At 25.2% G+C, this 14,096-nt stretch overlaps 1 protein-coding gene across 2 annotated transcripts in view; it reads left to right on the top strand.

The window, feature by feature from the left end:
- The window catches only part of LOC122858944 (protein kibra), a 44,952-nt gene that overhangs the window by 7,432 nt on the left and 23,424 nt on the right, over positions 1-14,096 (top strand). The window contains exons 3-4 of one of the 2 annotated variants that reach the window (XM_044162192.1): positions 9,323-9,432; positions 9,771-9,865. In XM_044162192.1, the coding sequence (XP_044018127.1) occupies positions 9,323-9,432; positions 9,771-9,865 (205 nt within the window). Of the gene's footprint in view, positions 1-9,322; positions 9,433-9,770; positions 9,866-14,096 lie in introns of those variants that run through there. The other variant, XM_044162193.1, reaches the window with a different exon arrangement.

The raw sequence follows: 14,096 nt of genomic DNA, 5'->3' as shown, positions 1-14,096 counted from the left end.
CATTGAGAATTTCGTCAATTTTGAAAAGCAATTATGCCAGTTTTAAGGAAAAAAATAAATAAATAAATAAAATATAAAAAAAAAAAAAAAAACAATAAATAATAATGAGAAACGCTAAAATGAAAAAAGAAAAAAAAAAAAAAAAATTTTCTTAGCCAACAGATGGTGCTCATGATTCGATCGAGTTTTGGAGTGTCTGGACCATTTGAAGAAAGAACTTGCAAAGTATTATTATCTTTTTTTTTTTTTATTTATTTATTTTTATTGTTTAAAAGTTGTTTATTTTATTTGGATGTTGTTTTTATCCGAGTATGGAGTATACACACGCACGTGCAAATGCATACATGCATCTCTTCGTTGGTTGCATTGAGAACTGCCTTTTTTTTATTTTTATTTTGTTTTTTGAACGACTCGTTCTCTTTGCAACCGGTATATAATGTATGTAACCGGCCACTTGTGCCTAAAAATAGAACCTTGCCGGCTTTTAAGTGCATTCCCAACGAGAGATGCATCCGTGCGAGTCAAAGAGGGTTGCCCCTTGGGGACACATACATTTTTCGTACTTGACTTAATTCCTTATTTTCTTTTTTTTCTTTTTTTTTTTTTATTATATCAATCCTCTCTCTCTCTCTCTTTACTTTTTTTAATATGTATCGTGTTTTATATTTTTTAAATTATTTTTATACTTCACATTAATCGGTCTTCATTGATAACTGACAATTTCCTTCATAAATCGTCTCTTCAAAAATTCCTTCATTAAAATACCAATATAATTTTTATTTTTTTTATCAAATTATCTTATTATTTATAATTATTCGAATGATTAAAAAATATATATATGCTGAATTCATGAGACATTCATTGCTTGTTAATTCATATCGTGAAATTCTTGACACAAATATGAACTTTTTGGATGCGAATCTAGAGTTGTTTTATTTTTTTAATTTTTAATGTGAAATATAAATTTTTTTTTTTTTTCTCTGAGTGGTTAATGAACTTGTTTATAAGGAAATAATGTCAATTGAATAATTTTTTTATTATTTAAATTAAATATGCATTTTATTGTTGTAAAAAAATTTTAAAATTTAAAGATTAAAAATACTTGGTAATTGAAAATTAAGTATGACAATTATGTATAGTGTATATTAGATAATTTTGTAGTCAAGTTTTCCTGATGAAAATTCCAACGTACGTGTGCGTAAATCTATTTTTATAATAATACTTGTTGGGCTAGTAGTTTTGGCTTCGATAGAAGAAAGAATGCCATGAACTATAAACACACCAACCACGAAGACCAACATGTAATCCTACGAAAAATAAAAATATCAAAGTGAAGGCTATATACAAGTCAAAAAAAAAAAAAAAAATAGACATGATTTAAGAAAAAAATTAAATAAAAAAAAAAAACATATATGTTTTTTAACGACTCAAAGAATGTGTGAGAGATTTTTCCAAAACACAGATGGCGACCAGTTGGTCCACAGACTTTTTATTTTTTTCATCATCATCATCATCATCGTATTTTAAATTTTTTTTAAAAGTATTTTTTTATTTTGTTTAATCTCTTTCACACTGTGTCATTCTCCCTACTCTTCATCTTTCTTCATCAACTTAATATATACGCAAACGGTGCAAAGTGCAGCGTTCGCATTCCAAGAGATTCCAAAAACGGAATCTCAGGAACTGTGGAATTAATTTTCATTCGTTTTTATTTTTTTTTTCTTCATTACAAATATATATTTCTCTATTTTTTTTTCAAATTTATATAATGTTAATATTTATATATGCATTTACATGAATTCTGTGAAAATTAACAGAGGTTTTATAGCAAAATCACACGTGTGGCTACCACCACACTACCACCACCTCAATTTGTCTCTTTTTTTTTTTATTTTATTTAGTATATTTATATGCACGCGATAGTAACTTGAATTATTTCTGTCCTTGTTATTCTCTTGCATTATTTTTGTTGCACATAAACATACCACTCGAGAGAGAGAAAGATAGTATGTGTAAAATAAAAAATATAATAAAAAACATATAAAAATAATGTTGCGATCAGTGAGGACCATGACACGAATTGTGCCTGAGGGGCTTCAGGAATCTTTCCAAACTTGGATATTCAAGACATTCCCCTTGCGTGACGAATAGTCATATACCCATATTCATATATAATATGCATTTATGCTACAACACTACATCTCCAATAATGGATTTATACCATGCGTTAACAACCAACCAAAATTAACATTACATTATTATATTCACCTATGCATAAAATTGATAATTTATTAATTAAAATAATTTATTTTTCATTTAGCAACTATTATCTAGTCGTACAGTATAAATTATCATTTTTTTTTTTTTTTTTCAAAATAAAATTTCAATGATGCCCTCGATACCCTTGATACTCTCAGGGCCAGGTACAGCAGGTAGCTCCGCAAGTAAATGAAAAATTTACCTATATACAAATTAAAATATAAATTTTATATTTTTATTATTTATATCTGTTAATAAATTCATGTGATAATTCAAGTGATATATGTTCACCATGCCCACACATATCGTATATAAAATATTGGACATATAAAATACATGCTTTTTTTTTTTTTATATTTTCTATATATCATATAGATGTTTAATGTTGGTAAATGTGTGGGATTTAAAAGAGACAAAATATATATGCATATAATAAAACGCGTGTACCGGTAGCATTTTGCAAATCCACCTGACATAGTCACAGGTCGTACTGAAGTCTCAGTAAGAAAATAAATAAAATTAACAGATTACTATATACTCTATGCATGTACATAATATATACTTGTTGATTTATATAATATACATATTTTATTTTTTTATTTTTTATTATTTTTAAATTCACATGTAATTTGTGGTGAATGTCTGATGGAAATCAAAGCTAATATCGAGTTATTTCAAGACTCGTATATATTATAATTTATAAACTTGCATTACAAAGTAGCCTGGACCATGCAATACATAAAAAATTACACAGTATATGTACAGTATGATATACAATGCGGCGCCGTGTCTATCTTGCCTCAAGGAAGCAAGGCAATACGCCCACGGAAAATATTTGAACGCCGTTTAATTTTCTAGACTAACCGGAAAGAATATTTAAAAAAATTTATATTACAAAAAAATGCTTTAAATATTTTCATCGACTTTTATTATAATATACAATTTAAATATATGTATAATTTAATATATATCATTTTAATTTATATAAATTATATTTAAAATTTATTATGATTATTATTATTTTCACTGAAAAAAAAAATAAAATAAATAATTTACTCTGATTAATTTTTATTGAATGATTAAGAATGATTCTTTTATTCAAGAGAATTCTTCCACCACTTAAGTCGTTTTATGTCGAGAACGTTCGGACAAATTCTGGGTCACTGGTCGACAACGAGTGAATGTGTATGTCGAGTATATTTAATTTTTTTTTAAGTATCATTGCTTTCTCAAACACCATGAATTACATGAAAACTAGTTTCTACCAGATAATGAAAAAAAGTCATTTAATCTATGCAATTCATTCTTCATAATATATTTTGAATCGTCGTGTTTAAAAATAATTATATCACACACAAAAAAACAAATTGTTTGATAATAAATAAATAATTTACATTACACAATAATGATTGAATAAAAAAATGCTTATTATATAAAAAAAAAAGAAATGATAATTAAAAATATATAAAAATTATTCGGAGTAAAAATTTAAAATATAAAAAATAATGATAATAAAAGCTAGGAATTTTTCGACTCATCGTTCATAATCTGGGCGTATAAAGAATATATGTTTCTTTAAGAACAATAGGATGACTGTGTGAAAAAATATAAAAAATAAGGTGAATATATTTATTGTGCTATATGGACAATTGGTCTCATGGTTTATTCCTTCTACTCTCTCTCCACTGATTTAATTCCATCACCGACAATTTTATACATATACATGTACATATAGATAAATTTATTGTGTACAGGTATATATATGCATGGTGCGCCTACTTTTACGCGTTCGGTGCTTTGTGCTCGTGGGATAAAATACAGTTTGTACAAAACTATTTGCAATATAGTTTTTAAGGCGCGAGCTAAAACACAAGCAAGCATCGTTGGAATGCAAGTGAAACCTTTGTATATAACCAGCCCAAATGATATGACTTTTTTTATATATCTATATCTATATAGGTATGTTTTTTTTTTTTTTTTTATTTCAAACTCGTTGTGCACTCTTTTATGTTCTCTGTTTAACAATTACCTTATATAAAATATTTTTTTTATATGAAAATATATTTATAACAAATATCTAGAAAATAACATTTCAAATATTTAAAATTCTTTACAATAATTATATTCATTTATGTGTTTTTTTAATATGTTAATTTATTATTTATTAAAACAGTTGAATTTATATTTATTATTATTGTTTGGAATTTTTTTTAAATAAACAATTGGAATATTTGAAATTTTCAATTAGAAAAAATAATTAAAATTCTTGGAAATAGTTATGCATAATTTAATTATAAATCTGCTGAATTTTTTTAACTGTAAATTTATTATATTATTGTTTAGAAATTTTTAAAACACATGGAATAATTTTTCGATAAGAAATTTGTTTTTTTTTTTTCATTCCTGAAAGTTTTTCTGTTTATAAAACAATTTTTATATTTATAATTTTTAATTATTATTTAGTTTTATGTATTGTCATATTTATACTATTGACTGTTTATCTTTAATTTGCAATTCACGTGTTTACTCGGTTGCTTGATTGCATTATGTGCTTGGAATGTTGGGGTCATGATAGTGTTATGGACGAATCTCAAGTATGTACAACGTAAACATTAATATCCCAAGGTACATTACGTATATTGAGTATAAATAAATGAAGATAAGACCCATATCTTTAAATATAATAAAACAACAACGATACAATAATTTTAAACACTACCATATTTTTTTTTTTTTCGACTAAAAATTCCAAACATTAAAAAGAACAAATAAGGGAAATAATTTTTTACTTTTTTATCATTCTTTTTATCTTCATGGTAGTTTTTTTTTTTTCATTTATTTCTGATCGTAATCTTAGATATGTCATGTGAAAATAAATAAAAGAAATTTATCTTTAGTCATTAATTATTCAAGTCATTAAAAATAAATAAATGAAGTTATTATTTATATTTATTCATAAGATTAATAACACAAGTATACAAATTTTTTAACAATTAGTTCCTTGTTTCTTTAATTTGATATATCGTTAAAAAAAAAATATATATTAGATTATACATATTTAAATTTATTTATATTTAAAGGTATATGTGTAAAATTATAACTTGACTTTAAACAAGACAACTCCACCCAAGTGTATCGAGATGCAATCTTTCTTCTGTCATCGTTCACAAGATATATGAGTTTTTGAATTTTTTTTATTTTTCAATTACCTTTTAAATTAAATGACGAGTATATAGGTTTTGTACAAATTCAGAGCACGTATACACCTTTTTCCTGTCATTGTAATAAAACCAGAAAAAAAAAAATTATATATTTATAAAGATAAATTAAACAATTAAACAAATCAAAACATATTTTTCATATTTTTTTTATGAAAAAGAATGTAAAAGATTCAGCCAACAAAAATTCATTTAATCTAATATATAAATTCCCTCGTATTAAAAATAATTATTTCTACAAGCATATATTATTTAAAATAAAAAAAAAAAAATGTAGATTCATTCATTGAAAGTAAACGATAGATTGACCTTCGTGTTGAATTAGCCTTGTGAATAAGTGAGTCATTATATTCTCGGTTAAATTCTTGGTGGAATGAGCATTGCAACAAATTACTCTGTTGATTATTACACAATAATGTACAGTATACAATTGTATATAATACGATTGTATATTCAGATTTAAAACATGACGTTTAATAAACAAATTAAAATATAAATAAATTAAAATATTAACTGATGCATTATTTGTTGTTGATTTATACTACTGAATATTTTTTGCTTGACTGCATTCATTGACTCTTGTGTATGATTTTTATTTTTATCTATTATTATTTATCATCAAAATCATGATGTAACAATATATTATAAAGTTTTATTATTAAATAGATGTTGTTTTAAAAGTAGCTACCTCTTTGCGTAATTGGAAATAAAATTAACGTTCATTTTTTAAGTATGATATATGTCCACTTGTGCATCACAACATTCCAACGATTAATTGCAATAATTTTCTCTCATTATTTTACTAAATTCATTCTTAAATGTTGAAAAAAAAAATTTCTTATATGAAAAATTTAATCATCATATTGATGGCTGAGTTATTTTATTATTATAATTTTTTTTTTTGTCATTTTTAAATTTTTATCTGCTAACGAATTGGTTTTTTTTTTTTTTTTTGACTAAATAAAGATATTTATGTATTTTTATATTAAATTTTCATGCGATCGTTAAATTTTAATTGTTAATATAATCCAAACCGTGGGAAGCAATATTTAATGACTATTTTATAAAAATTTTTATCTCAAATTTGTGCTGAATTTTCTTAAAAAACTTTTACGATATTAAATTTTGAATTTTAAAGCTTTTACATATGTATTTTGAATTAATTTTTTCATAAATAATAATTATGATTGTTTTATTTTTAATATTAATAATTCATCATCGATATAAATTTTTGATTATTAGCACTACCTTGAGGGAAAAAAAATGATAAAATTGTTGAAATGACAAAATTATCGAATCAAGATATGAAAAACAAGATACATAATCTTAGCTTGAGTTTGGTTTTTCATTTATTTTTTTAATTCGCGATTTTTTTATTTTAATAATATATTTTTTTGCCTCACGCTGTGATTACGTGGAATTTTTTTTGGGATCATGTGTCTGATGGTTTTTATGCCAGGGGACGAAATATTTCGCAGCATCGCAAAGTCAGACACTAAGTGAGAAGAAGACGAGTAAAGTTTCTCAGAATTATTGTCATTATAATTATGTTTTTTTTTTTAAATTTTTTCTTACGCTTAATACAAGTATATATTATGTATCTGTATGGTGCGATTCGTCTTTCATATACAGAATGTTAATTAGCTTTTTTTTTTTTCTTTATTTCTGACGTACGAAAATTACGATATAAATTTATAAAATTTCCTTCAACAAAAATAACATTGAATAAAAAATGTAAATAAAAAGAGACAAGAAATTTAAATAAAAAAAATATGTTATTATTTTTATTTAATTATTTTGATGAGGTGAATTTGTTGGCAACACCAAGACACATGACAGCTCAAGTCACTTGACTCGTGAAACTACTTAACCTTGGCATACCAACGATCGCAAATAAATGAAGAATAAGCATTTTCTTTTATTGTCAAATAACGTCATCCATCGAGTATTTATACATATATCTTTTCTTTCATTATACTCTTTTTTCTTTTTTTGTTTCGTTATTTAAAAAGTAAATAATAGATAAGATTATATATGTGGAATTAATGTAAACAGTTTAAATTGATAATGTCGGCAAGTTTTTTAGTATGAATGAATTTTTTGTCAGAAAAATTATTGATATTGTATTGTTTATTATTTTTTTTATTTTTTTTTTTTATTAAAATGCTTATATTATGTTGATTAATAAAAATTCCTTGATTCATTTGATGCGTAATAATGAATCATTTTCTAGTCTGTTGAACTTAAAATTCATGAGTTTCCATAAACAGTTATTTTATTATTTTTTAAAAATAATATTAATAATATTTGAAAGATATAAAAAAAGAAAAAAAATTATACATTGAGAACAAAGAAAAGAAAATTATATTTTAGGTCAAAGTCAAATGAGTTTTATTTTTATTTAATTTTAAAATAATTTTTCAATGTTTAAAAGAGAGAAACTCGTATGAATATTAACTGGGCCAATACAGAGGCCAGAATTGACTCGACTAAAATAAAAAAAATATAATATTAAATTAATGCAAATAAATATATTTAAATAAATAAATAATGAAATGAAGAGGAAGGCTGGTCTCACTTTATGATCCAACATTAAAAAATTTACCAATTATTCGGTTGCATTAACACGCCTCTGATCTCGTGTCCCAAATTTTTTTTGACTCAATATTTACTTTTATCGTACATTTACCTTGAGATTAACAATATTCAACTTGAATTAACCCTGCTATATTTTCCATGATATCAAAAACAATTTAATGAAAAAAATATAATTTTATTAAGAATATTAATTATTATAAAATAATTTAAATCATCAATGACCTTTTATAGTAATTAATAATTACATTTCACATAATAACATAATAAATTAAATTAACAATTAATTTCAGACCCATTGTCTCAATTGCCAAACATCAAATTAAATAATTTAAATTATTAAAAATAAAATTAATATATATTATTTAAAAAAAGATATAAAAAATTTATCTCTCGATGAGTCACTAAAAATTCAAAAAATACATGATGTCATATATATTTTTTTCTTTGCAAACATGTATATCTTGTCTTTGATGTGTTACAAAGACTTTTAAGAATATTTATTTCCTGTTATCATAGTGTGAAACGTTGATGGATGTGAGACAAGATGAAAAAGAAAAAAGCAAGAAAACGAAAAATATTTAAATACATAATATAACATTGTGATGATGAGTTTTAAATGTGCATGTAAGGGTAGAGACATTATTTTATACCTCCCCTATATACCTGTACAATTTATAATAAAAATAGTTGGCTTGCGGAAACGAAGGCTTCCCATCCAACAACCTCACATTCCATTCTCCTCCCGCCATCAGCAAATAATAACGCTCGATGCGCGCTGATGCCTTATCGCACCGGAGAAACACACCAGTATACCTTACCCTTTTTTAATTTTTTTTTTTTTAGTTTAAATTTTTTTTATCCTCTTTAATTCCATCGTAAACCCTCCTCTTTTGCCGACCCTCCATGAATAACGTGCGAGCACAACAACATGCTTCTTTATAATTTTTTTTTTTGATTTTTTTCAACATCTTTTATTTAACCCTTTTTTGTATTTTTTTTTATATAAATTACATTGTTTCTCAGCTAAAATTTTTCTCAACATAAATTAAATTAATAAATTAAAAAATAATAAAATATTATTATCAATGAATAATGTTTCGTTTTTTTTTTTGTTCAACTTGAAATGTTTGTTTGTATTTTTTTTTTTTTTTTTTATCTTTAATGGCATCATTTGTCTGATGATGATGTAGTTATCATGATGAGAGAAAATTTTTTAAATTAAGATCAACATTTGTTTTTTATTACAGATTCACGAAGCCTCAGACGTTCGCGGATTGCATTGGAAATGAGCTGCCATTGGGCTGGGAGGAGGCATATGACAAACACGTGGGCGCTTACTACATCAATCATGTTAACCGTAAGTTTTTTTTTTTTTTTTGTTAATTTTTTTGTAGTCTAGTAATTCATAACATACCATCACTCCATATGTAATTTTAATATATTATATTTTTCTTTAATTACATTTATTTGTAAATTATTTTTTTCATTAAAAATAAATGTTGAACTATCGAATCAACTGAGGCACATATTTTGCTATTTCTAGGAGTGCAATTTTTGTGTTTTATTGACTCTATATACAAAAATGAAAAAAAAATATTAATAATAGAAAAGGGTTCGATTGGTTTTAAGTTTCATTCGAAATAGTAGGTTCAAAATTGATTATTTGAAAAAAAAAAATTTTATTTTTATTATCAGAATCAACCCAGCTTGAGGATCCCCGTCAAGAATGGCGAGCCATCCAGGAGGCAATGCTCAGAGAATACCTTGAGACCGCACAAGATGTCCTCGAGGTAAATTAACTATTTTAATATTTTTTTAACAATAAATTAGTTCAATAATTCAGGTCAATTTTTTCGAAATTTTCTCTATACGAAATAAAAATAATTATTTCAACTATTTTTCGGTTTTAATAATAGACTGTGCGTATAAGCTTCCAAGAAAATTTGTTTTCATTCAACATAATATATATATTTTTAAAATAAAAAAAAAAAAACCCACGTCAACGAAAAGTTAATGAGGCTTGTGTCAAAATATTCGTTGAAAAAAAAAGGAAAAAAAATGGCATCAACGAGATGAAGAGAAATAAAAAATTGGTAGGAATTTGAAGCATCAATTCTTAACGACGACATAAACATCACATTGGGTCCGAGTGTATAGCTTTGGATGCGGGTCATATTTTTAACGGGGACTGGTTGTGTTGTCTTCCTCATTTTATTTAGGTGCCATCGTGTCTTGAATTTTTCAACTTCCTGTTTAACATGAATAAACCGTTTGAAATGAAAATAAAAATAAATATATCAAGAGATATATATATGATAAATAATGTCTTAGAAAATAGAGGAAATAAAAAATATAAAAAAAAAAAAAAAGGAGAGAAAGTGTTAAAGATTAAGGTGGGCGTTAACGACAATCTGAGTCATACGCAATTGCGTTGATACTAAAGAATCTCACTTGACCATTGTCAAGTCACGAACTCGAATCTTCAAGTTTCTTTGACTCTACTTGCAAATAGATATACATTAATAAAATTATTAAAAAAAAAAAAATACGTACTGAATGACAAGCTTCTCTGAAAATGTTGTTCCTTATGTACTTTTATTTTTTTTATTTTTTCAATTTTATTTTTCGAGTCATAAAAATTGTATTTAACGATACCTCGTATAGTCATGCAAGTTATTCTTTATGTCAGATTTAAATGCTGACTTAACTTTTCATACTGAGCATTGAATAGGAAATATATCTTGAGCCACATTTTTGATGGCCTGTTGATGGCTGCTTCAATGCCTCAGCATTTACAAAAGAATGTATCTTTACAACCCCTCTCTCTTTACCATTATTTATTTTTTTTTTTTTCATTCTTTTTTTTTTTTTTTCTGCATTCTTTGACAATTGACGACAAACAATATATATACCTTAAAGTCTTCTTAAAGCAGTGCCATTGTGTATAATAGAAAAATGCAAGGTGGACTTGAATTGAAAGTAGAAATTTTTTTTTTCTTTATTTTCTTTTTCATTGAAAAAATTTTTACAAGTTTCGAAAAACCTTGAAGGTATATAAAAGAACAAATATATTGACTAAAACTACAGACCGGAAATTTACCTTGACGTGGGAAATTGCAAGGTTTCCTGTCCTAAAAAATATTAGTAATGTAAAACACGATGTTGCATTTAATTTTGTTATTTTTGTGTTACCTTTTTTCGTTTATTATATTTTTATTTGATTTTTTTTTTTGCTTAACGAGATGAGTAAACACGTCTATGTGTGTACGTCAGCAGTGATTTTATATATTCCCAAATGTTAAATTGTTAAAATTCTTGCACGCAAAGTTATACAGGCAAAATGCCGGGTGATTTACTGCTCAGTGACTGTGTCGCTCCAAGGTATTTTGGTATTTACACACGGGCTTTTTTGTCCTCCTTTGCTATTTTTCATTTTAGATTTTTTTTTTTAAATTTTATTTTACTCCGTATTTTAAATTTTCCAACAATAAGATTTTTTCCTTCATATATTCTCCGTATTAGAAATTTATTCCATTATTATCAAATATTTTTTTGAGCTTTATATTCATCTAATTAAATAAAAAAACCAAATTATCATAAATTAATTTGTTTAATAGCCAAATGTGAAATGAAAGTTTAAAAAAAAAAGAAAATTCTGTTATTAAATGTCGAGAGTTTTTTAAATACTAATTACGGTAATAATTAGTTGTAATGATTTTTAATTTTATTTGTGTTTATTTTATTTAATGACCTGTCTAATTGACATTTTATATATCGCCTAGTCATTAGAAATATATTATTTTTGTTTAATTAAATTTGAAAGTTTGTTATACAACAATATATTGACAAAACATTTATTTTTTCATACATAATTTTTATTTAATTTCTATACAGAATTTTATTTATAAATTCGCATGGTTGTATTTGCAAAATGAAAAAAAATAAAAATATTAAATTTACACATGGTCAACGAATAAAATACGTAAATTGTGCTTGCAGTGAAAATGTATACCATATGTTTATAAGTACATGAATTGAAAATTTATATATGCATTTGTGTATATGTTTGGCCAAAGCGTGTGGCATGATGCGGGGGCATGCATTCCGATGCAAATACTCCTCATCCCACAATATTTCTGGTCCCGTCGTCCTCGCAGCCACTCTTGCTCTTCTCCTTCTCTTGCCTCTTTGCCCTCTGATACTCACAAACCACCAAGGGTCTTTCTTTTATATATATTATATATTTTATTTTTTCTTATTTTCTATCTTGCCATGGTCAAACGGCCCATACCACCATCAAATTCAATACATACTTTCCTTTCTCATCTCAAGCCAACTTGCAAAAATTCTCAAAAAAAAGAAATTCACTTTAAATTTTTATAAAATGATATATATTTTTAATAAATTTATATATAATTTAAAAAAAAATATAAATATAAATACATAGTTTAAAAAAAGCTCTACAGTGGACATGTATAATTTTTTTGTTGAAATAATAAAATTAACATTGCTCAACATAAAGATTTAAATAGATATAAAATTTATATTGAAATATTTTTATAATATACTGATTTTAATCATTTGATAAATTAATTAATATTTCTGGTTGATTATTGTTATTTTAATTTTTTAAATCAACTTTGGAATTTTTCTATTATTTATTTAAAAATATATAAGCAGAAGGCAAAATGTCGTCGCTTGTTTCATTCGAATATGGAATCGTTGACCCGAGAGTTGTGTGTGAGTTGACTGTGTGAGAAAAATAAAAAGGGGTACAGAAGCCAGCCACTAGGGTCTTTGGAATGGTTTTGCGCGACTCGCGGAAAACGCAAAATGGCTGACGCGGAATCTTGCAATGCGGCGTGCAACTATGCCAGACGAGGTCACACAAATCACAAAAAAATATCAATAAATAACAAAGAGAAAATAAACTAAAAATAATCACTATCTCAACAAACAACAACAACAACAACAATTATTGCACTTTGAATTATTTCATTTCTTTTATTTCTGTACATATTTTGAATCTTTTTTTTTCCTTTTTTTCAATGTTCTCTACCATATATTGTTTTATTACATGTATTTTTTTTTTTTCGTATATACATTTAGTTTTATTTTGTTTATGTATACAAGATCAATATAAACAAGTTGAAAATGTTGCTGGCAAGTGTACAAGTTATAAAAGAATATACTCGATGAGTGCGTTACACCTGTTTGACTTAGCAAAATCCGACTAGAGTTAAAACTTGTAAAAGCAGTATATTTTTATGTTATTTTTTTTTTATCTATATGTATTTTATGTTTATACAACACATGTGTATACATGCATGTATGAAGTATATTCCTATTTGAAGAACATGGTTTTATTTGCACCATTGAGGTTGGTCAGTCACCACAGGGTTTATTCGTTATTTATAAACAATATATAATTGATTTAAATAACTTATTTTTATTCATTAAACAAAGCTACAGCAAAAAATGCTGATAGCTATTTAAATTATTATATATTATATATTTTTAAAAACTGCATGTTTGGTAATTTTTTGGTTCTTTTTTTCCATTGCTTTATTCAAATTACAAAAATTTTATTTTTTAAATCATTTTATTATATAGCAACTTGGGGCACTTTGAGTTCGACTGCTAAAGTATTTATATTAAATTGGTAATTAACATTGCTGTATCTTTGAAATGTATACGATGTACTCATATCTGAAGTTATATATCACGAATTTTTTATTCTTCATTTTGCCATTGCCTTTTTCGTGTATATGTAGAAACAGTGTTAAAAATTCAGCTTAATGATAATAAACACGGAGTAATTTTTGCGTGGTCGTTCAAAAATAAAAAAAAAAAATAAATATGTCAGCTTCAGGCCAAAGAGAATATCTTCTATCGCTTCTAAAATTCAAAGAATTCTTGGCCATCAAGCAACAGCCAAAAGACATCCAGAATGATTTTACACACACACATACAATTTCGATATATATTATCATCAATTTTGGCTACAAGAAAGCAAACACA

The sequence above is a fragment of the Aphidius gifuensis genome, linkage group LG6, assembly GCF_014905175.1.
Source record: "Aphidius gifuensis isolate YNYX2018 linkage group LG6, ASM1490517v1, whole genome shotgun sequence".
In the NCBI taxonomy this organism is placed as follows: Eukaryota; Metazoa; Arthropoda; class Insecta; order Hymenoptera; family Braconidae; genus Aphidius; species Aphidius gifuensis.
Note: the sequence above shows the minus strand (reverse complement) of the source record. Positions and strands in the feature narration are given on the sequence as shown.